The 24,396-nt window shown below is 34.3% G+C and overlaps 1 protein-coding gene across 6 annotated transcripts in view; it reads left to right on the top strand.

The window, feature by feature from the left end:
• The window catches only part of LOC119640662 (putative neural-cadherin 2), a 317,900-nt gene that overhangs the window by 247,908 nt on the left and 45,596 nt on the right, over positions 1 to 24,396 (top strand). For 4 of the 6 annotated variants that reach the window (XM_038038856.1, XM_038038855.1, XM_038038860.1 and 1 more), the window contains exon 2: positions 12,897 to 13,964. The exons of the other annotated variants lie outside the window; for them this stretch is intronic. In XM_038038856.1, coding sequence (XP_037894784.1) covers positions 13,688 to 13,964 — 277 coding nt within the window. In that variant the 5' untranslated portion in view covers positions 12,897 to 13,687. The remainder of the gene's footprint in view (positions 1 to 12,896; positions 13,965 to 24,396) is intronic. 6 annotated transcript variants of the gene reach the window in all.

Raw genomic sequence — 24,396 nt, 5'->3', positions numbered from 1 at the left:
TGTGACATTGCACATGGAAAGCTTTATATTAAATTAAAAGCAAATATACATTTGTTCATCAAAGCGTAGTAAAATCTAGCAATTAACTTAGAAGTATACCCTGCCATTGTTTTAACTACTTTAACGAAGCTCTAATGATTGGTTATATTTTGCAGATGACTTCTCTTTGCTGTAAACTCGTAACGTAATAAATTTCAAGCATATTATGCTTTGCTTCTTAGTTCAATACGGTTTACCGGTGAGAACGGTCCAATTTGTACCAAAACAAAATTAAATGAAAAGCAGAGCAATTTAAGTAGTTTTCTATAAGCTTAAAAAGTTCCAAAGGACAGCATAACCCTTAAGTGCCGTGTGATGTTTATTATTTTATTTTCATAACCCGATAAACAACTCCAATCATCGACCTCTTTTTCTTGATAGGGGAACATTTTCATATTTGTCAGTTCACTTTAATGTTGCAAAAGAAATAACCATCGCCCTAAGCACCTCTCAAAGATTTGGTTTCAATGAACTAAATCCACTGTTTGGATCATTATGGTTTTTATCCGTCTTTTTCAGACCGTTTTAAGGGCAATATTAGCCACTACAGAGCATGTTCAGGTTATAATAAACTACAAACTACAGACTATCAAGCTAACATCGCAGATAGTTCGCTTGTCATAAAAGCTATCTAAAACCCCCTAAAAACCTGGAAAGTCCACATTGCAATTTACGGGCATCAAGTCTATGCATGTCTGTTTGTGTACGCACTCTGATTAATGCTCATTGCTACAGCTTTCGACTGAAAATTAGTAAAAGAAGTCAATCAGCAATTTTTAAAAATTGCAACTAATGACAATCTGGCTCAAGAATAACCGTAATTTAGGAGAATATGTGCTTGATTTGTTCCGTATTTTTATTCAGAGATACTGAAATGCTATCTCTGCTTTCACGGGTAGATAACATGAATTTCAAAGCGTATAGTATGGTATGAAAGCTTGAATATCGATTTAGCCGATAGCGCCTGGTCGGCAGCCTATATTTTTGCCTTCCAATTGCCAAAGTTAATGTAAAACTTTAACGCTTTTTATAGCTGCAAAACCATGATCCGCTTACAAACGGTCCAGATTCTTATAAAATATAAGTTGAGCTCAAGAACTTCTGGCCAATTGATGCTACCGCGGTTAAAGGAGAATTTGAAGCTCTTCCTGCAGTTATTGCCTACCATATGATGGGAAGTTCGGATATTTCTTGCGCTTTTTCACTATGAAATAAAATAATTTTTTTTCGCTATAAGGAATAATAAGGCACTGTTTTAGAAGACTTCAACTTTTCTGCAATCTCATGAATCTCTCTGTGTCAACCAGCTTCATTCATAACCCTTATTTGGTCGTCATCACATCAGTGACGCTTTCGGTGAAAAAAAGCGCGTTCAACTACAGCATTAGGTCCGTGCATAGCACATAATTCTCCATGTGCTTTACTAGTTCTTTCACATTTTTTGAATAAAATATCTCTCATGTTGATCATACAATTCAAAAATTACGTCTATTTAATATATCACAACCGATCACTTTGAAAGGTTTGTTAGGAAATAAACATAAGCTTGCTCTACATAACTTTATATACCTTTCACCCTGCCCCATCTGTATAGTTAGCTGAAAAAAGTTATTTCGATCTGAACCGGGAAAAGCCGCTTTTGTACTATCAGACATTGTCTTCAAAGCGAATTCCATTTCTTTTGAGAGAGTCACTATTCTATTCATACAATGCACACACAAAGTCACAGCTCGTTAGGCAACTTGTCACTTACATAAGAAGATAAGAATTTGATCAGAATTTTTTTGTGCAAAAAAGAACCGTCTGAGTATCGTTGAGTATGAGAAATAGCTCCAAGATAATGTGAAATACTTCTTATTTTTATATTGTAAGGTTAGGTTACATAGCTGAAATTAGGAAAAATATAAATAAATTCTGAATCCAAGTTCATATTAGCTTTTAATCGCACTACTCTTTTGAGAAAAAATTCTCAGAACGACTTGATCCCGTTTATCTTCCCGCTATAGAAAATATATACGCTTCCTTTTAAGGATTATTTTCTTTGTATGAATGTATACCTATTAAAAATAATTTATAATAAATTTCTTTAAAACATTTTGCATATATTTTATTATGTACTTTTCACTTTAAAAAACAAAACACATGTCTAGGCTTGAAGTTTAATAAATACCCTAATGAAAGGTTTTAAACTAAAGATGAACTCTTGCCTCTGTTCTCTACGGATTCTCGTTTACGATAGTACAATGTTTTGCTTGCTGAGCGAACAAAAGTGAGTGTAAACAAATTGCAACAATATAAATTTTTTGTTGACATTTAAGAATAACAAGAATATATTATTACCTTGGTTGTTGGTTTGTCTATTACTTTCCCTCTTTTTCGTATTGTACGGGTTTCTATGGAATAACAACTTTTCATGTAACTGACGTTGAAAAACAAGCAGCCATTGCTAATTCGTTTCAGTTACTTAAACTTTGTAGAGATGCATTTGCTAAGCAGTGCGCGTTGTTTGAGTCGAGAGTTGTTTTTTGTGTGCGTTATTGTTACAGTTTTTTTTTCCTTTTTTTACTTTCATATCTGATGCAGTTTGCTGTTAAGTATTTTTGTGGCTTTTTTAGAAGCAATGCTTGAGAATAGAAGTAACTTAATAATTTCGTTCCGCTTGTAACTTGTAAATGTAAGAAGAAGGAGACAAGCAATGGCGCATTGGAAACATTGGATGTTTCCAACCAACTGATCCAGTTTTGATTACTTGTTAACAGTCCACGTTCCTATCCAAATCTGCAATACTAGAAAAACTTAAAAGTTTAAGAAGAAGCAAAGGTTAGTGCACAAGTAAATTCCGTTAACAAAAGAGCCAATCGAAATAAGTTTCACCGGCCACTAAATTGCCGGAGCGAGTCGTCTTGACTCATTCGCGACGTTAGCACTGTATAATATTTGGAAAAATCAGGAGTTCAAGAAAGGTATACAAATACTAACTCCATTCCCTCCCGGCCTCTTAGTTTCCTTTTGTGCTATGCTTATTTTGGCGGATATGAGTCAAATTGGCAAATTAAGCAATGAAGTATGGGAAAAATGTACTCAGAACAGCCGGACTAGTTCGCCAACAAGTTCAACTAACGTTCAAAAGACGTGGAAGCGCAGCCGTCTAAGCTAAACGTAATAAAGAAATGTATTTTAAAAACGGAAAAGTCTTTAAAAAAAAAGAAAAGTCGTTAATTTTGATGTTTAGGTCAAATTTAGCCACTTCAGGCAAAACAAGTATATACCCAACACCCGGCAATCCAGTGTTGAAAGACCACGCTTGTACGAACAAATATGTCTGGCATTTGTTTGGTTTTTATTCTTTAAATTTTCTTTTATCTCTCTCAGTCGGTTCAGACTATTTCGATCAAAGGTATCACTTAAACTTTAGCAGTGGAAAATAGAACAAAACCAAAATAAGACGAAGCTTCAAACAAGGAACACAACGCTGCGTCGATATTCTTACGTCAGTTTGTGACCAAAAAATCGAATGAAAGGACTAAGAAAGTCGGTTTTTTTTTTACGACAATACTTCCTATTGTTCGATCCACTTTCACGCTGACTTTTTCAATCATATAAATCAACGTTAAATTACTTAAATTGTTATTCTTTATTTCATACTCTGGGACACGCAAAGAGGGCGATCCAACTCCTCGGACAGTCTCGGCACTTAATTTACAAGCATTTATTTCGCACTGATTAGCGCCACATAACATTTTCGGAAATTTGCATTATGTGACACTTTTTTAAAAATGTAGACGACAAACTAAATGTATAATGTATGTATGGAGCACTCTTGAAAACAACTGATTTCAACAGATGTTGCGAAGAAGTTAGAACTGATGACCGCGGCTAATGAAACTGATTTAGCCGACAGCTCTGCTTGAACACTGCGCACGTTTGTCATATTGTCTAGGCATGTATTGTTGCCTTTGAATAGCGCATTTTCGGCACTTTTTCTGATCCTTTTAAATTCTCTTTCTTAATTGTAGATAAAATACAATTTTGACTTGTCGTCATGTTTCTCCACGTAGTCGACATTGCTTAAAATTCCAAAATGCAAAATCTCCCAGAAGATAAAACTGTCAGCTTGATACGCACGCATATTATACTTAACTGTTTTCATGATTTGTATATGTATATATATATATACTGGTGATATGTATATATATAAGAAACAGTGATTGATTCCATTTTAATGAAAAATGATTTTGCTTTTAACTTGACCACTGTCAATTAATTAATTATATATTACATGATTTTAGTTTATTAATAATATTTTTGAAATACGTAATAGCGGATGGGACGTCGACTTAAGTCGAATAAAAGTTTATTATATTTTCTTTTTTTTCACATATGGATACAGATATATGTACAGATAGATATACATGTATATTTATATATGTATATTCCTTTCAGAGACACAATTATTCTTTTTGCAGTTGCTCAGTACTAGTTGTGCGCTGGCTTGGTTTCTTCTCAGGTATACATAAACATAATAATTTCTTTCAGCTATCAGATGTGCACGCTAGAACTCAGCACTAGTGACATCACGACAGTACGTTGGAAAATATCAAAAATCTGTGTATAGTTAACTTGAACTTTTCATTTGTTCAATCTATGACGGTACTGTACTCATTGTCGCTACTTGGAAAATAAAAAGCAAAGAACATAAAAAATAAAAATCAATTTTTTTTTTTTTAAGAAAACTCAAAAACAGTAAAGCGTTACCTCCCTCAAAACGAAAATAAATAAATATTGGAGAAAAATTCAAAAATTCATTAAGGGAAGAACTTGAAAAAGCCATTAAAAATTATTGAATTTACTGAAAACCTATTTTTAATTTTATTAATCTTGCAACACACGACACACTGTGTATGGCATGCTAACAAAAGCTATTAACTGCAGGAAATATGTTTTCAAATCAAATATTTCTCAATATCCATAAAAGAGCTCAAGCATTTTAAGGAATTTTGAAAATAGTAATAATGAAGATGTATTGGAAGAAATCGATAACCGCAAATATGTAAAAGATTTCGAAGAATTCCTTTCGTTGCTTAACATCTACTATCTTCTCAAAAAATATAACCACAACATTTTTTTTCCATTTGCAAATAAACTGAACGGCAATTGCTTTTGCTTTCTAAATGCAATAAATCTTTCAAGCTAGAGTCGGTAGAATATTTAGCTCAGAGCGTAGGAGACATGCATTGTGAGACATCCTACAAATAAGATTCAACCTAATTTGGAAGCTTTTTCCAAACTATTAATTGTATAATAAATTCAAGCAAAGAATTCCTTTATTAATATTCTTGCGGCTCTCTTCCTTATCGCTACGTCAGTTAAAGGGAAATTTCAAGCACACAATTGTCTGCACAATGTATAGCATTGTAGCATAATCTCAGTGTTTTAAATCTTGTACAATTTGTATGCAGTTAGTATAGTTTTAGAAATCAAATGTAATTTTCTCGCAAAGATGTGTGGGCGACACAGACCTTCCATACTTTCAATTTTTATATCCTTTTGCGCCACTTGTTTGTATTGGTATGGGTGGGTATATTAACTTTGTGCCCAAGTATGCAACATCTCGAAGGAGTTGAGATTGACCTCTCATATATTATACCGACCGGCTAAGAAAGTTAAGTGTGTCTGTCTATGCTAAGCGTTATGTCTGTTCTCCTCTATAGACCGCAATTTCTAAGATATTCTGATAAAATTTGGTAAACTGGCACGCTTTGCCTCAAAGCCGAATGGTTCAGAGTGGACCAGTTCTTTCACCACTTTCCATATAACCCCTTATATGAACAATTGTGGCATGACTTAGCGTATTTATCACTATAGGGCTGTTACTTGCTTCGATAAAAGAAGATGTAGAAATTTCCCTATTTGACGTTTCTTAATATCCTATGCACGCGTAGCATAAGCTATAGAAAAAATCGTATTTATTTAAAGAGTTCGTGTGCATGTAAACTTTGTGCTACAGCATATTGTTGCACGATTTTCCTTGTTTTCTTTTCTTTTATTATACAGTTAGTTTATTTTATTTCAAAAGTGAAAGAAAAGATCGAGTTGTTAGGACATTGACGGAAGCTGATTGTTTAAATACCTTACGTGCTTTTAAATACCTTACGTACGGGCAAAATGCGTTTGAAACGCCAAACCACAAAAACACATTACAGAATAATGATTGAATTGAGTTCACACACACACCTATTGTATTATGCTTTAATTATGATATCATACACGAAAAATGTTAACAATTTGTCAAAAAGGCATGAAAGAAGCTATAGACGGGACTTGAATACTGTTGGCTACGATTCTTGGGTAAAGGGAAAAAAGCGCTTCTAATGAATGGAAATGAACGTAGAAGGAAGAAAAACGAAGATAGTTAATGTTAAGTATTTTATGCTGCTTTTAATTTTTAAAAAAAAGGAGAAGGTAAAATTTTCTAGAAAAAATAGAGCTTTTGAGATAAGGTTATTATAGTGTTCCTCTATAAAAAAAATTTTGAAAATAGCGCTTTGGCACAAAAACGTATTCATATCAATATTAAGACACCGTAGTCTAAAAATGCGCAGTACATTTTTTATGTACTTTGTAAAGATAAATATGAGCGCTTTCAATTTATTATTTGGTATTCGAATACGAAACGATCCTATTGCCGCTTAAGAGAAAAAGTAAAATTAAAAATTGTAGTTGAAAACTAGGGTAAGTATATAGAGATTGAAGATTTTTTTTGCAATTGTAGACATACGAACGCCTCGACTAAGGCTAGGAAGTGTCAAACGATATTCGCTAAATCTAATTTCGAGATTGTGATGTTTTCAAGCTTCAAACTCTAGGTATTGTATGTGGAGCATAAGTAAGCCATTAGATGTTTTGAAATTTGATTTGCAGAAACGATTCCAAAACGTAATGATATGGTTATGACAACAGCCGTTACGTTTTAAAAATTCCATGAATCCCAACGTCATGCGTTGACATTAACTAGACGTCGATGTCAATACATTGCAAGGAATTATGTGACAGGCAGCGGCAGATGAACACACAGAGACATTCGAAGTGTAGCTACTATAATTATACCGTTAAAGTGCTAAATTGTGAGCATTTGATCCACTTAGACTATGTTCTGTTAAAATTTAGGCCACGCATGACATTTTTATGACTTCAGGGCTTTTGCTAAAAGAAAAGAAAAAACTTTCCTATAAAAGCTAATAATTATCCTACGCTATCATTCTGCCTTTTAAGTTGGCAGTTTTGTATATGACAACTCTAATACAACAAAGTGCATAAATTTTGCTTCAAATCTTGAATTTTTCTCTTCTGCACAAAAAAAGTTACGCAAAATAAAAATGTTTATAAAACATCCTATCATAATACTCGATGTTAGCAAAATCTGCATAGTTGCGTTCTGTTTACCTTTCAATTTCCGCGCGACATAAACAGGCAAAATTCTAAAAGATCGAAACGTGGAAAGAAAACAACTGAAGCAATTAAAACTTAAAGAAGAAAAAAGGCCAAAACTACACTTACATCTGGTCAGAGGCATCCTGCTTCATACCCATTACACCTTTGGTCATTATTGATAACCGCAAAGAGCGCAAAAATGTTGAAAGGCTCATTAGCTGTAATTTCCGACGAGGACAGTAGTAACATTTTGTTACCATGCATTAGTAGGGAGTAGAAGGAGTTCTTGGCTTAAATGAATTTTAAGTAGGTACAAAAGCAATGCTTTATGCATAATTTTGCCAGAGGTGAAACGAAGCTCTAGACAATAGAGTTCTAGGGCCCGTGATCTGTTTTTTCAGTTAAACTTCCTGCAGTAGTCAAACTTAGCTTTACTCAATACCAAGCAATTTCTTGCAATTTTCGATCGTAAACACTTTGCTTTGGCATCGCCAAAATTTACTTTCAGTGGAGGTTAAAATTTTATATAAACGACTTGTTTTTGACTGCAATGAAATGTTTTGAAATTTAAAATATTCTGATGAAAAACTGGATTATACAAAAAAAATTCTTTTAGCCATCTTTCCATTCCTTTGAAATCTCGGAACACAGTTCGGGAAATTCGTTAATGCTTGAGTCTTGCGTAATTACATTAAGAAAAGTAAAGAGTGTGTAGCTCTGAATTGATTTTCAAATACATGTGGGAGGATACCCCGATTACCGTAAAAGGGTGAAGCGGTAACTTTCTAGTATTTGTGGTAAACCATCTCCCGTTAGCGAAAATGAAGATATCCTCTAAAAATTTGCAAAAGAATTTGCAATTGACCTAAACTTTTCAAAAAACAAGCCTACAACGCCTATATCCCTCTACGACAAAAACTGTTATTTTCAAAACAGAAGAAATCAACTGCGCCCACGTAATACTAAAGAACATGAGAATAATGTTCGTCTACCTCTTTTGTATTTCTTTTGGGGTAAACGGTGACGGCTAGAATATATTCGATAGCGACCGAATTTAATTTTCTTACTTGTTATGCGTTGGTAACGTTACACGAGGGTCCCGACACACATTTCTTAACGCAAAGACCAACAACAATTTTGGTTTTTTTTTTTTCGTTTAAGTAATTCTGTGAAAAAATTATATGAAAATCATAGCTTTGAAAAATATTGCTTAGTAAAAATTTCATATACTTTCGAGAGGAGAAGTTTTTCAAATATTTTATATCTTTTCCATTTGTTGCCTTCCCTTTGAGATCCCAAAAGTTTCACGAAAAGTTGACAACTATAAAACAGTTATTGCCGTAAATTTAGCAGATTTGCTGTTTTTGCTTGTGGGTTGATAACGTTTTCGCATTTCGCATATCTTTTTCTACTTTCATGTACTTTTCTCTGTGGTTCGTATAGTTGAAAAGCAGGGTCATTGTGTTTCCTCTTCTTTCTTTTTTTTTTTTATAGGTTTTTATCTGCGTAAAATAAAGTCATTCGAATTATCTAAACCCACATACCAACAATTTAATGGTCCTGCTGTATGTGCCCTTGCTGTTATGTTTACACATGTTTTAGTCTATGCATAGTACATATATACGTACAGTGTATAGTAAAGAGGAAGAAAAAATTGAAAAATTCCATGCGGAGCAAAGTTTAAAACTTGGCTTGAGTGTGGCAAAATTTTTAAATTACAATTTACATCATCTCGTAAGAACTTTATATTCTTCATTGCTGCTTGAAAATATAAAATTCGCTGCAATCTTTAATGGAAGTTGAAGAGAGGCTTCTTGTAATTAAAATATTTGGAAGCAAATGCTGTTAATTAAATAATTAAATGAATTCGCGTAATAAAAAAAACTTAAACATCTCGCTTAATCGTTTTATCAGAGTTTAGCAGGAGGTAAGTTCATCTCTAGTAAATTGCAAAAAAGCAGTAGGAAGGCTGGGCACTAATGCACCACTATGCCACTTTGCTTAATATGGGCGATGCAAAAGCGATAATTATACTCAATTCCCATGCAAAGGCATGCTTTCCAAAGGAACTTTTGCACGATTTTGTAAATTAGAGAAAAATTCAATTTCTCCTCAAGCATCTCACTGCTCTTATTAAAAATTATACTCTGTTCTGCCATAAAAATTAGTTTTGGTGAGAAAACCCTTATATGAAGTGGAATTCAAAAATTATACCTTTACGGCCAAATGTCAAATTATTCTCAAGAACGATGCATTCCTTTGAAGTATGAAGGCTTAGTTTCTATCGGTGGGCGTTGTATTTAAGCAGGTCCAAAAAATTCACCCATTATATATTAGTTAGCGAGCTATGTTCACACATGTTAAAAATTTCAAATTGTTTACGAAACGTTTTGTTCAAAATAAGGCGTTATTTGGCGGCTACAGTAAGATATGTCCACGGTGGGTTGAACATAACCTGCATGGATAGATATTAGACCGATGGACATATGGACAGACAACGTTAACTCGAAATTGGAATAACACTGGACCGATCGGTATAAAAGGAAGTAGATTTAACCTAAATCCTTCTAAGTGTTACATAAACCAGCACAAAGCTAATATGCTCCCTACAACATGTAGTGCACGTTATAAATATGGATAGTGGTCGGAATATTTACTTGGCTCTAACTCACTCTTGTAATAGCTATTGTTGTATAACAGGCTTTTAATTAAGTACGGTTTGCTAGTCATTAAGCAGACTTAGCTATGGGCACCGCTTCATCCCGTTTGCGGTAGATTACCTTATACGTGTTTCGAGCGCATGGGATACATTTTCAATTACGCAAAAGTAATTCGGCATTTTTCGGTAGCGCTTCGTAGATGGAAATTCGGCCCATTCGATTTCTCACCGTTAATTCCTGCGGTACTTGAATATCGAGATTCTTTCTGTATCCATCCTTACGCGAAGAGTTCAAAAGTAGTTTTCTGATCTGATTTGAAGCTTAATTCCGCCACGATGTCCTAACAATTAAAATGTTGATCCTTGTCGTAGACCTAGATTTCATCGAAGATTTCTCGCGAAGATATGTAGTACAGGCAACCCAGAAAATGTACGGAATTAAATAATACCGAAGCGACGAACTTATGTTAAACGCGATATCTTTTACTTCCTTTTTAAATGTAAGCTGGTTTACTGTACTAGCGTGCCCATCTTTATCTATTCGCAGACATTAGCCTTCGTACGCTTAGATGGGTGCAGGCGGAAGTACTGCTCACTTGAATGAGTAATGTCACTCCTTAAGGACAACTACACGCGGATTAAATTGTGTTTGGCCATGTTAATGGTAAATTATTATTTTTTTATTTACTTGTAAACAAAACCATAAACGTGCAATGGAGACATAAGGCTACCGCTACAATACATTTTAGGCTTCTTAAAATTAGACAGTATTGGTAATTAATTGATGTATATATATATACATAAGAAGAAATGCATAGGTAGAGAGTTTACAATTTCATGTATAGTTAGATGTGATGTAAGAGCTTCGATTGATTTATTATTATTGTTATTATTAATTTCGCCAGAGAAATAAATTCTAAGACTAAACTCTCAAAAGCACTAGCATCTAAGGCTATCGGCTTTTATTAAAAACTCTACCGCACTTGAGATTCGAACCCACGACCACTGACTTGCTAGTCGAGATTCCTCGCCTTCGGCTACTATCGGCAGATATCGATTGATTTAAAAGCATTAAAGGATTAAAAATAGAGAGTGGCTAGTCACAGGCGGCAAGGACGCCCAAATTTATCATTTTCATCGCAAAGGCAGCGTATAGGGGATATATTTTCATTAATGTAATGCAGATGAATGAGGTGTAAACGAATTAGCTTCGAAATGTCGCAACGTTGAATTTTGCAGCTCCTAAGGCAGTCACTAGGAGAAAATTTATTATGTTTCACTGTTCCCCAGCAACACGAAGTTTTGTTACACAGAAATTGTCATCTTTTGTTATATATATCAAAATTCGTGAAACTTTCATAACGTATACTCCATTCCTACGTATATCCCATTCCTAAGAAAGGACAAGGCAAATGCACAATCAAAACGTCTTACCTATCTCTTGCAGCGAAAAGATGGGCAGGGATTAGTAGAACGTTCAGCGGAAAAAGGGATTAACACAAAAATGTCACGATGAAGTTAGGTAAAAGCGCTTCTAAAAGGATAGGTAGGCAGAATAAAGTCATTCGAGTCAAAAGAGTTGAACGGTAATATAAAAACGGACGAAACCACAAGCACTTTAAATATAAATTCCTGAAAACAATGTGTACGTAAGAGCTTTGCTAACTCCAACAACACAATTGAGTGGTACGAACTCGGTTTCTAAAGAAGTTAAAGAAAAACGAGAAATCACGAAAGACAAGTGTACATTACAACGCGTTTAAAGAGATGGGGCGATAACGTTTGAATTCAGTTTTATACCAAATACATATACCAAGTTTTTTTGAATTGATATGTTGAAACTTCTGCTATAAGATTAGGAAATACAAAAATGCAGGAACTATAGAAACTTTTTAAAAATAGAATGAAAAATATGATCTTCTTCGAATCGAAAGGTTTCAGTTTTTAGAGTAATTAAATCAAAATTTAATTCCAATATGGACAGATTTTGCTCAGTTTCAAGTGTTGTTGCCAATGAGCTCTCAGCAGTGAAAAGCAGGGGTTGCAAGACGGTTTACTTGAGATAGAAGACAGCTGGAAATTGATGTTCTGAAATTCAAGAAATCAATGCTTACGACAGACGCCGTCAGCTCTGTCAGTTCTACATGTAATATGTACATTATCGGGATTATTGATAGTGATGCAATAGACCTTGCGGTTGTGGTTAAGGCCGGAAAACTTTCTCACGTTATCCCATACGGAAGTAACATATTGTGTACACATATGTATTATATACACTTATGTTAAATCACACAAGAGAGTAGAGATAGGAGCAGACGTGTGCATGGGTGGGTAGAAAGTTGGCCAAGGCTCGAGTGCTAAGTGTAGTCAGTTACATCTCTCTTCTAAACGTCATTTTTCAATGCATTCAAACGTCTACAACAAGCTACTTTTATGAGGCTGCAGTTAGTTGGTTGAAGGAGCAAACTGCCCTTAAAAAGTATAATTAAAGCATTTCATTAATTGTAAATGAGGAAAAAGTTTCCATGTTTGATGTAACTTACAAAGCACAATATCAAAATAGTTAATAAAAGGATCTTGGAAGTGAATGACCTAACTTTGACCTTGAGATAAATTAATATAAATAGAAATAGTAGCAAAATCTTCAAACAAATAAATATAAAATGCTGACGAGTGTCTTTTCTTTTGTAATTATTTCACTTAAATAAACCAAGCTATGATTTTCTTAGGTTTCAAGAATTCAAATTTATATTTTCTTAAATTTTAGGAAAACAAAGTAAATAATAGCTAAAATGCAACAAAGAGCAACAAAGTTTACATATTACAAAAAATATTGCAAATAAAACTTCACAGTAATATAATTAAAATGAAATGTCAACAATTAAAAGAAAGAAAGCAGTCTTAAGGCAGATGCGATTCAAGTTTCGAAAACAATATCAAATAACTTTTCTTTTAAAAATCTAATGATGAAGTTTATAACTAAGTAAAAAAATATAGTAAAACTTTTCATTAAAGGAAAATCAAGAAAGAACCGAAAAATTGTAAACAAAATATTGGACTATGTTAAATACATTTGCCTGCATACCAATAAAACTCAAACAATTCAATTATCATTACTTGCAACGAAGCCCGTCTTGTAATCATCAGACTCGAATAAGTTGACAGTTGACCAAAGTTAGCAACTTCAGAAGAATAATAATATCAACTGCAATCAAATTTAATATATATATTTCTTTTTCTTGAATATGTTTAACAACAAGCAATAAGTTTTCAAGTCACGTCAACGCTTCATAGTGTAACCCAAAAAAAAAAAAATAATTGTTTGCATTTTTTAAGGCTCCCGATATTATATAAAACGAATTTGCGCAACCAGAGAAACAGTGAAAAGGAAAAGGAGAAGAAGAAGAAGAAGGAAAAGAAAAAAAGAAGAAAAAATAAATTCGAAAAGTGCTTAATGCTGCTGCACTTAAAACATTTGCATTCGCTACACATCCTGTTCTAAGGCTTACCCCTGTTTTGTGCATTTTTCAGTAGGCATTTCTCACTAAAAGCTGTTTCATGTGCTGTTGTACGTTTTTCGTTTTCCTTCTACTTAACTCATTACTCCTCTCAGTAGTGCCGCAACGAAACCACCGACAAACATCGCTTCAAATACAACCAGAAGAAAAACCGCAACAGCGACCGAAATTAACGAAAAAACAATTAAATTCATGGTTTAACATTAACAACATTGTTGCCGTTGCCGTTATCGTAGTCGTTGCGCGAGTTGCAGGTGTTGTAGTTATGGTGGATCCATTAAAAATTTTTTGGGTTTTGACAAACAGCACCTATTTAGGTAAGTAATTCTTCGCGGCGCTGAAAAGCGAAAACACATAAAGCGTTACTTGAAAAAACTTTTTTCTTTCGTTTAAAGAATTAAAATAACTTAGGAAAAAAGAAACGATTATTCATGATATACATCATTGTCGAAAAACCTTTGCACATTTTTGATCGGTAGTAAATTTTAAAACGACTTTATTCATAGGTATCTGCCAGGCTTTTGGCTGTGAAAAAATTTCAAGTCCGAGAATTGAAAATTGAAAATTAAAAACATATTGATTCAAAGCTATCGATGAACTTCGAAAAGAGGTTGATTTGCGTGCACTCTTTTAAAGTTGTGGTTTTGTAGCTGACTGGTCAGATTAGCACCGTCCTAAAACTCGGGAGTGTACTAAATTGATTGTACAGCTTAATGTTTACCACTACTCTTAAAACTCAGCATTGATTTGCTTGCATTCAGTCTGCCCTCATTTCATTTATTATTACACGAGTATCGTAATTATATTCATGAGCGAATCTGTCTTCGATTAGCATGGGGACAATCTAGTTTTCAATGCATACAAGCAAGTTTCTGAGACCGCATAAAACGTATATTTTCCTAATCAATATCAAATATTGTCCGTCTGTCCATCTATTTGAAAGATATCCCCTCGGATGCAAAAATTAAGATATATTGAACTTGGTTTGAACCTATTGCAGGACACATGTATATTACCACATAAACCCATAGTATGTATGTTTTCAAGCGCGAAAGAAATGGTTTTTTTGTTCATTATCCATAAACAACGTCAACAGTTGCCACACCTACCCTATTGACAATCCTATAGGATACTTATGTGTGCGTGAATAAAAATATAGGAATATATTTTTTCTAAGCTAAAGGTGGGTGTAAAAGATTCGGTCGCAACGAACTACGATTTTCTCGCTTGTGTTGTGTACAAAACTATTTTTCATTAATATATATTATCGTACGAAAACGTACTTTAAAATTTTCCTGTAAAAATGAAAAACGAGCTAACATATGCATATAACTTGAAATAACTCCGAATACGCATAAAACAGAAGAAGAATCCAACAAGATTAGAAGCCGACGTAAAGGAGAGCACATTTTTTTAGTTCTGCCATTACTGGCCACACATATAGTTTTGTACAAATGAATTCACTTTCATATATTAATCTTTCATTCTAGAGAGACTGTAGCAAATTCATGAAACTACATACAGTTATTAGAGTGCACTACCAGATTATGATTGATTATTAATTATGGAAAAAGAAAAAAAAAACAATTGAAAGATTTAAAAGAAGACATGTAGAATGGAGCTTCGGTTGTATGCAGTGCACTTAAGTTCATTTGAAAGCAAGATATAACAAATTACTATACATAGTACTTGTGTAAGTGTAACTTGACCTGAATATAAGTAATTCTCCTCTTATATGCTTGAAATGACTTAAAGCCACATGACAGCAGACAGGTAAATAAAACAAATTGTTCTACTGCCGAAGATAAAATCATTTCATAGAAATGTTTGATCTCTAAAATACATTTCAGCGAGTGAGAGTAAGGATTGGTATGGATTGGAAAGTTCTTTCGTTTATAGGTAATATTATCTGTTCTAGCGTAATATAATAATTTATTTTGCTTATTTTTTATCTCTGAATAAGTCCGCTTCATGGGGAACTTGTGATTATTTTGCGTCTGCAACGCAAGTGAACAATTACAAACATACGACGAAATCTGGATAAACACTGAAAACTTATAATATAAATAACAAGAACAAATCCAGAGCTGATCATAAAACATTGTGCTGTCCGCACCTATATTATTTTCTCTTCAACTTAATAAAATCAAAGAAAATTCATGGTTACTGTTAGTCGAATTTTTCAACTCTTGCCAGTGGCTTGCGTTACATACAGGATTCGATAAATGATGACGTCGTCTATGGCGACACTAATATACGTGCGCACAAACGCAAATGCATTTGATTGCAAAATAAAGCGAAAATTTGTAAAGCATCGTATGATGTATGTATCGCATATCGGGTGCGGTATATTAAATCATGTTTTTGTACGGATTGGCATCATCACATAAATAATTGTAATTGTGTGTAATAGAGTGCATTTCGGTTTATTAGACCACTTCAACAAAGACATAAGAAGCATGTTGGAAAATGTACACTCTTGATCGTATGGCAGATAATAATGTTAAATATTTTAATGCAGAAATTTAAATAAATTTGAGGCTGTTAGAAATTATATCTACCTTCAGATTGCGTCATTTAGTTGCTTTCATCGGCCGGAAATATCATGCAGCATTTAAAGCCCATCCTTCTTTCTCGGCCATTCTCCCTTAAAAAAGGCGAAGTAAGTGCCAGAAGAAGCAATAATGACATGGCAAACTGTCACAAACTTAAAAGTTTTTAAATGGATCTCCCGTGACAAGCGCCTTTTCCTTTGATGATGCTTTAACAAGAAAATTCAGATCGGTTGCTAATCTTTAGGAAGCTCTCAAGGAAGGTTGAGGAAAACTTTAGATTGCACAAATTATAAACATGTACCATTAACTTGATGTATTAGGTTGGCAAGGACGAAATTTATAATTAAATAATTAATGAGTAGATTAGAATCACGGATGCACATTCAGAGTTGGTGGGTCCAAATTTCAAGTGCGGTAGTGCTTACTTTCAGTGCTCGCTCGATAAAAGCGTAAAACTTAATAATTTGACCTAAACGCACAACGCTACGGTCATCAACGTCTCCTCATCTCTGCCTTTTTCATCACCTCCTTCTGGCCATTATCGTATGATACTGTTATGAAATTCGCTTTTCTAAGATACATCCTGCATCACTGGGCCGTGGATATTTTGTTCAAGAGAAATACACTTCAAAGCCTGTTTATTTACAATTACATTCCTTAACAGTAGGACTATTCACAATTTACCTTGGCCGTACTCTCAACTCAAATATTCTTGCCAGACCAATTCTCCCTTCCACAAATATTCTAATTATATACATTTCTACAAGCATGTTATTCCATCCAAATTCATTGTTCTTATATATAATCTCTGGCTGCATTTCCCGCTAATCGTTTTCATCGGCCTGCGGCTGCATGACGCGCCCGCGGATGTGCATTTGGTTTTTCCTTCTTAAGGCAATTTATTAATAGGAAAAATTTCTTAGCTGGAATTAACTGGGTTTGAGATTTTCGTAACAATATGAATTAAGAGTCGTCTCCTAAGCGATTGGTCAAAATAAAAAAAAAAAACAAAATTTTTAACGTTGACTCAATATTTTTTCTTTTTTTCGTTGGAAAGCTACGTCTGTTTGAAGAGAATATTGCAAGTTCTGAAAACTTTAAAAATTGTATCGAAAATGAAACGATCCGAATTCGCACTATTCGGTCGACATGTTATTAGGATATTTGACTATAATGGCATTACACAGCAGACGGCATAAATTAGGGTCGCTACAGTATGGGCCAAGCGGTTGGTCTGGATCAAAGATCAATAATAGCGAAGAAAAAGTCTTCGTTGTGCCTAACCTATCCCAGAATGCTTACGCACTTACGGCTTACGCGCTTGTGCGTACTTTTGAGCTAACAAACAAACAATTTCAACTTATTTGATTCAAATCGGTAAAGTTCTTCTACACACTTCATGTTCGACGACCTGAAATATTGATTGAGCCCGCTTTTTACATCCTAATTGCGAGCTGCGAAATTCCAGGAAATTTCCAGAATCGCATTCTTTGCAATTTTCATATCGCATTCTTTGCAATGACGTTTGGTGCGAAAAGATTTGGCTTAATGGGTGATATCACTGTAGAAACTTCAAAAAAAGCGTATTTTTGGGAATTCTTTTGAGGTGGAAGGCAGGTGGAAGAACAATAATATTCGAGCAGGTTATTATGTATTAAAAAAGAAAAGGATTAGTAATTTTTGAAAATATTAAAAATGACAACAATCAAGTTTTTCTCGAGGGGTATCTTGAAGTTAAGCACATCTGAAAAAAAACAATTAATCCCAAATAATGCCTACAGCTAGTGAAGTATGCAACCAGTTTTTTAAAAAATCGATTTTTGTGTGATTTACGTGTATTTGATTAAAAATGATGAACTTTTAACCATATAATAATCGATAGTTTATTAATGTAAAGCGTTTAGATTACCTTATCGAAAATTCGAATGAGAAACAAATGAAAGCGAATGAACGAGTGCTACGTTGCAGATTGTTTTAAAAATCGTGTTTCGGGGAAAGTGCTTTTAAAGTTTTGAAACGCGTTACAGACGTGCTATTTTATTACAATAAATTTTGCGCCTCTTTTCTATCAAGCTGCAATTCTAGAACCATTGAATGGCTCTACCGTCAAAGATTTTTTATCCAAAAATAAACCTCTCCACCTATCAAAGAGAAAATCGCACATTCTACACTTTATGAAGAGGAGATAGGCGAACTTATATCAAATGTTGCATGGCAAACTTTCAATTTGCTGATAGAAGCACTCAATCCATTCAATTTACTCGTTTCAATAAAGCTGCACTAATCTATATCTGTTTGGAAACAGTTCCAAAGCCATTTTCTAAAAATGCCTCTTAATGCATTAGAAGACATAGAACGGACAACTTATTTTTGGAGTGCTTGGGAAAACAAGTTAAAAAAAATGCCTTTTTTTTTGCACCTATTCCAGAAGGTTCAAAGAATCTGCTAAGCTAATAAAAAAGGAAAAAAAAGGCAAGGCAAAATTTACATTGGTATTACCGTTTAAATACTTTGTTGTGTTGTTTGTTTTCCTGCGGTTTTCTCTCTTGCGTAAAAAAGAAATTCGGAAGCTTTTTTAATACTTTTTTTTTAAAATATTATTTGTTTTAATTAATTTCGCTCTACTCCACCAGCAAAAGAATGAAAGTAAAGTCCATTAAATTCTCGTAAGAAGAACAAAAAAGAGAAATGGGAGCAAATACAAATAAAGACCGCAAACCGGATTTATGAAGTACGACAAGTATAGGGAAGTGGGAGTCATCATAAAATAACTGATAATTAAATTGAAAAACGTTTTTTTCGCATTTTATTTAGCTACAAATAATAGCAAATGAATAAAAATTGCAAAAAATACAAAATATTCCTTTGATATTTCTCGTCCAATTTAATGCAGTCTTTAATTCCCACGGCCACTTTGATGATACCATCAAAGACTCGAACGAGCGACTTGTGTGCAAACATTCTTAAAAATATACTTATTTTTATCACATATATTAACGACGAAAATTTTTACGCATCATTTTGTTTGGTTAATTGTTTGTATCGTTTCATTAAAATCTTGAAACAATGACACGTAATTTTATATTAACTTGCACAAGCGCGTAAATTGTCAGACAGTTCGACGTGTCAATAGGAAAGCATTGACGAATGAAAAGCAGGAAAATAAATAACATCATCGGGGTTAACAGCGAAAAAATAGGAGAGAAAGACGATAGCTCAACAGCAAAGCCTTGTAAAATATTAATTAAACATGAAAGCCTTTGCCTTATTCTAGAGCACGTTTCGCCTTAAACATTAAACGGCATAATTAAACCGACACAAATATAAAAACCTCCTCACATACACATATACATTCATTCATCCACAAATAACCAAAAACACATGACCAGTAGAAATGCAAAGTATTATAAAGTAAGTAATATTAAAAATGTTCAATTATGACTGAGTGCAGTGTAATAACTGCAGAATCCCGTTAAAGAGTCTTCTTTCTTTCTTTTAAAAGAGCTAACACAAGATCCAGAAAAAGGAAAAATTCATTTGTGGCAAATATAAAAAAGAGAAACGTGAACAACTTTAATGCAATTAATGAAAGCAAGAAAGTAGTTAGATTGGACTTGGACTGAATCCTCATTTGCTGTGGAATTGCGCAATTTGCTAGTCATTGCTTATAGTTGATGTTTGCGGGTAAGCTCAATTTGTGCGTAATGGACTTAGTCCGGGTCATGAGGAAAAGAGTTTGGGAACAATTTCTTTTAAGCCAAACGATTTAAAAGGGCGATCAACGTATCAGCAGCCGTGTCTGCACTCAAGTTCATGAAGAATATACATGCTCGTTACTGCGTCACTTCTACATAATTCTATAGGTTTAACAAATTGGCTCAACTAATTTATCTCCTACAGCAATGAACTGATTTTCTAAACATATAGCGAGGTTCTCCACGTCGATTACAGATTTCCAAAAATCCATATATCGCTGATGCACTTGAGGCATCACTTTGATTTATTGCGGCAACGAGAAACACTACATAGAAAAGTCACAGAAATAACGAGAGATTGAAGATTTTATTTTCTGCTGATTGCTTATTGACCAGAAAAATGCTAGCGTTTAGAACTCTATGATGAGAAAATTGAAACAGTCATTCAGGAAATGTTAGTTAATCCAATTGCGGGAATGGCTTTAATATGGTTATAGTAGTGCCCAGGAATATGTACTCTGAACGTTTAGGAGCCATGTGCATTAAAAAGCCGCTCGTTCTTTCACGGCGTATAGAATAACTGCGAAGAATATCTCTCTCTCTCTCTTTACTGCTGACAGATGCCCGCAAGGGGTGAGTGGTGAGTGATGATTGGCGACGGCGTTAAGTAATAAGATATACTAGATTAATTGCTAGAGGATTTTCCTCGTCATTGGAGACGTCGTGGATCGCCTCTTATTTGATCCCTATGCTACCGGATACGGTGTAGTTAAGCAATACATCTGTTGGTGGCCATGTAAAACTAACGTAGACAACTGCTACTGTTTAGTAGTTGTCAGACAAGTCTCTAAGTCGGCGCTTTTATCCTATCAGCTGTGTTTATTATCTACTGTTGTTTGACTATTTCATAAGTTGCTGTACACTTTTCGTTCATAGTGCTTTGGGCGACTGCGTTTTGGAGTTTTTTTTTTATAATATTCTCTTTGTCAAGTTTAATGCAGTTTCTGCAACTTTGGTATAAATGTTTGTTGTAAGAAGATACTGCCTCTCCTTCATTAGTAGTGCCTGTGTCGCACTCTACGCAGCATTCTCAATATAAATCCAATTTTTTGCAGAATTGACGCAATTCTATAATGCATGGAATATGTATAAGTGATGCCAAGCTTTTGGTTTTCGAATAAAAGCAATCATGCCATCGATAAGCAAAAAAACATGTGTGATCATAAGAGAAAGAGCGGTGGAAAAAAGAAAATTTATGGAAAATATTAAAAGACTCATGAAGAGGAAGCTAGAACAAGACAAAGGAAAATTGGCTTAATAAAAAAAATATTTAGATAAGAAAAAATCAACAAATATTTGTATGAGAAACTTATTCACTGAAATTGTTTTTTTTTTTTTTTTGCACATGTTTTGCGAGACTGACGCTAAACAGGTTGACTCTCGCTTTTATAGAAATTTTTATCCGAATTCCACATATGCTGTCCGAGAAAACCACTATTATCAGATTTTATTTATTCATTTGGCTAACACACGGCAGCCATTTACAGCCCGAAAGAAGATTAAAGTTACTCACTTTGTAGTATTCATGCAAAGCAGTCTAACTCGCATTACAATAATTGGGTTTGCCTTAATCTATGATATTTTGGATTTCGGTAAGGAATTTGAACCTAAATATCGTTTGGCCCGGCATGGGTTATTAGAAATTAAAAAACAAACTCGTAAACAGCGCAAAGAACGTAAAAACAGAATGAGGAAAGTGCGTGGTACTGCTAAAGCGAAGATTGCTCAAAGCGCCAAGAAATAAATAGAACTAGCATATTATTCCGAGAGCTTTTGCTTTTGCTGCGGATATGGAATTAAGGAGTTTTGAGATTAGAATATTTGTTTTGCATTTTAGGTAAATAAAAAAGTAAACAAAGTGAAATTCCAATCATGTTTGAAGATTCTGTCAAGTTATTGAACGCAAATCAATATTAATGAATAGAGCCAGTTATTTGAATTTTTCTGTGGTTTGCTTTTATGCATATAGGGGTATTATTAATGGATCTCCCCTTCCCCATTTTTCTAATAGACTGTTAAGGAAGAAGTGCTTAAACAAGTCTAATAGCGGTAGTGAAATGTTTTTTTCAGTATTCGATATGCCAAGGAGATTTACGTCTATTAAGAAGTCGCAATTTCGCTAAAATCTAGTTCAAATCCACCCTCGTCACCTTTTCCAAATATAGTATACTTTTTAAAAGAAGAATGTTCTAAGAGTTCTGTTTTTGATTATTTTATTAAGAACAAGCGAATTTCGAATTCTGGCAAATTAAAGGAGAAGTGAACGAGCGAGCCAGAATTACAAGTTGTTGCAATGTATTTGAAGTTCGAATTCTGGCAAATTAGAGGAGAAATATTGAAAATATTTATTCTCCTCCAATAGGATGGATTATATAGCCACTCAAAATGTTCTGCATAATCAATTAACAAGAATATTTTGCGGTCGGTATGTGAGAGAAAAACTCTTATCAGGGTGATGAAATTTTGAAACATAGCAATTTCGGAAAAGTAACAACAACGTCGCACCCCATTGCGGAGCTCATCTCACTCGAAGAGCATTACTACATACTCTGCCGGCTTTCCATTTCATTATTTGAATATTTATCATCTCTAAATCCACAAAACTCAATCTGCAAAATATGGTTTAGCTATAAGGCTGCACAATCTCCCTCAAAATTGGGGACATTAAAATCTCCAGGGCCAAAGCTTTTCCCAACGCCAGTTTCCCAGTGCATTTATCTAGTACAGAGAAAACGCTTTGCCAATAATCAAACTTGGCCGAAATTTATATCATCACTCCCTAACTTATAGATTTTTTTCGTCTCTAACGGAAAAGTTAAACCGATCTCCTTTACTTAACAATGTTTATAATGTTTACATCCCGTCCGAACTCTGTGAAATCCCTGGGGTTGCTTCTATCTCCTCTGACTTTGCCGAACTTGAAATTCGCTCAAATGCCGGTCTGGAATATCTTCCCAAATTCTGTCCGCTACTCTGACTTCTGCAAAGTTGCGGAACTAATGCGATTTCACAAATTCGACCAAATCTCTTAACTCTCGTGTGCCTTGCACACAGTCCGCACGAGCTTTTTCGCGAATTGGAAATGTGACGCATAGTTCATAGCTAAAGCGATAGGACAGGGAATTTATTGGGACACAGTGTCTCGAAAATCGCTGTGGAGTATTGAAATTAATTGCAGTCAGTAAACAACTACAGTTGATGAGGTTAAACCGTTAAGCATAGTTAAACGTTCTCTCAAGCAAGACATTTAGTGAAAGCTTGCGTAGACTGTTTTCCATTTTCATTTTTAGAAGCACGAAAATCTCTCGAATCACAGTTATAGATGGCGCTGCATGAATATTGGCACCCTTGTAAATACATTTGTAGGGTACGATTTACATTCTTAGCTTCAGTCACGTTAAATGTTTTTATGTGCTATTTATTGTCTTCACAGGAAAATTTAAAATTTTTCAGCAAAATCTTCTGCAGAACATATCGTCATTTGAACGCGATTTGTGTTGTTTGCAGTGACTTGAAAATTGTACCTTAGTAAAATAATAAAATTGGCGCTTCAAAATTTTTTCGTGGTAAGATTTATTACAATTTTATACGTGGATTATCCAGAGAAGAGTGCTTAGATCAATTGACTTCCATTTCGTTCAGAATGCCGCAAAACATTGTGTGCGAGGCAGTTTTACTTGAAAGTATAATCATTAAGTTGTACGCAAATGTGTAATTTGTCACACTAAAGCATATACAATATAGTTTTTTGGAGGTTTGAATAGGTGTGCGGTTCTACGTCAAAAACCGCCATTTGCGTTCATTTCGCTCTCCCTACTTAATTTGAATAGCGTTTTTAAGTCATTGCGACTGATAAACAGCGGACGCATTGAGAAATCCAAAGCCAACATTGCCGGTAAAGCCGAGTATCCACGGCAATCTTAATCGGGAGGTCAGTTGGGCGAAGTGGGAAAATAGCCGCTGTGGAATGCGACTAACGACAAACGAGAAACGATATCGGGATTTTTTTTGCCACGAAGAAATTGTGCTACATACAAAAAAATTCGAAAATAGGAAAAATATTCGCAGGATGACTTACTCGAGCGATTATAGTATAGTCTTGATTTCGAGTACATTGTTCTTGTTCGCGAACGTCAACAGTAAATTGCGGGGACCTCAGCGAGTTTTATCTGTTTGGAAATCTCAAAAGAATGTTTACTGGCGGTAACGTTAGGAACGAAAGCGTATTTTAAAGATGGGTTTCACGACTCCGTTATGTTGATGAATAAAGTGGAATTTTGCAAAGAAAACTCTCCTTTCGCCCAAAGTAAAGTTGAAAAAATGAAACCTTCATTTTAAAATTGCAGAAAATGTTCCGAAACGATCGGCTTGAAATCAAGGAAAGATTTATTTATTGCACATTATCTTAAATGCACATGTTTAAGACCATTTGGCGCATA

This window comes from Glossina fuscipes, unplaced genomic scaffold, assembly GCF_014805625.2.
Source record: "Glossina fuscipes isolate IAEA_lab_2018 unplaced genomic scaffold, Yale_Gfus_2 121, whole genome shotgun sequence".
Classification (NCBI taxonomy): domain Eukaryota; kingdom Metazoa; phylum Arthropoda; class Insecta; order Diptera; family Glossinidae; genus Glossina; species Glossina fuscipes.
This window is presented reverse-complemented; position numbering and strand designations above follow the sequence as displayed.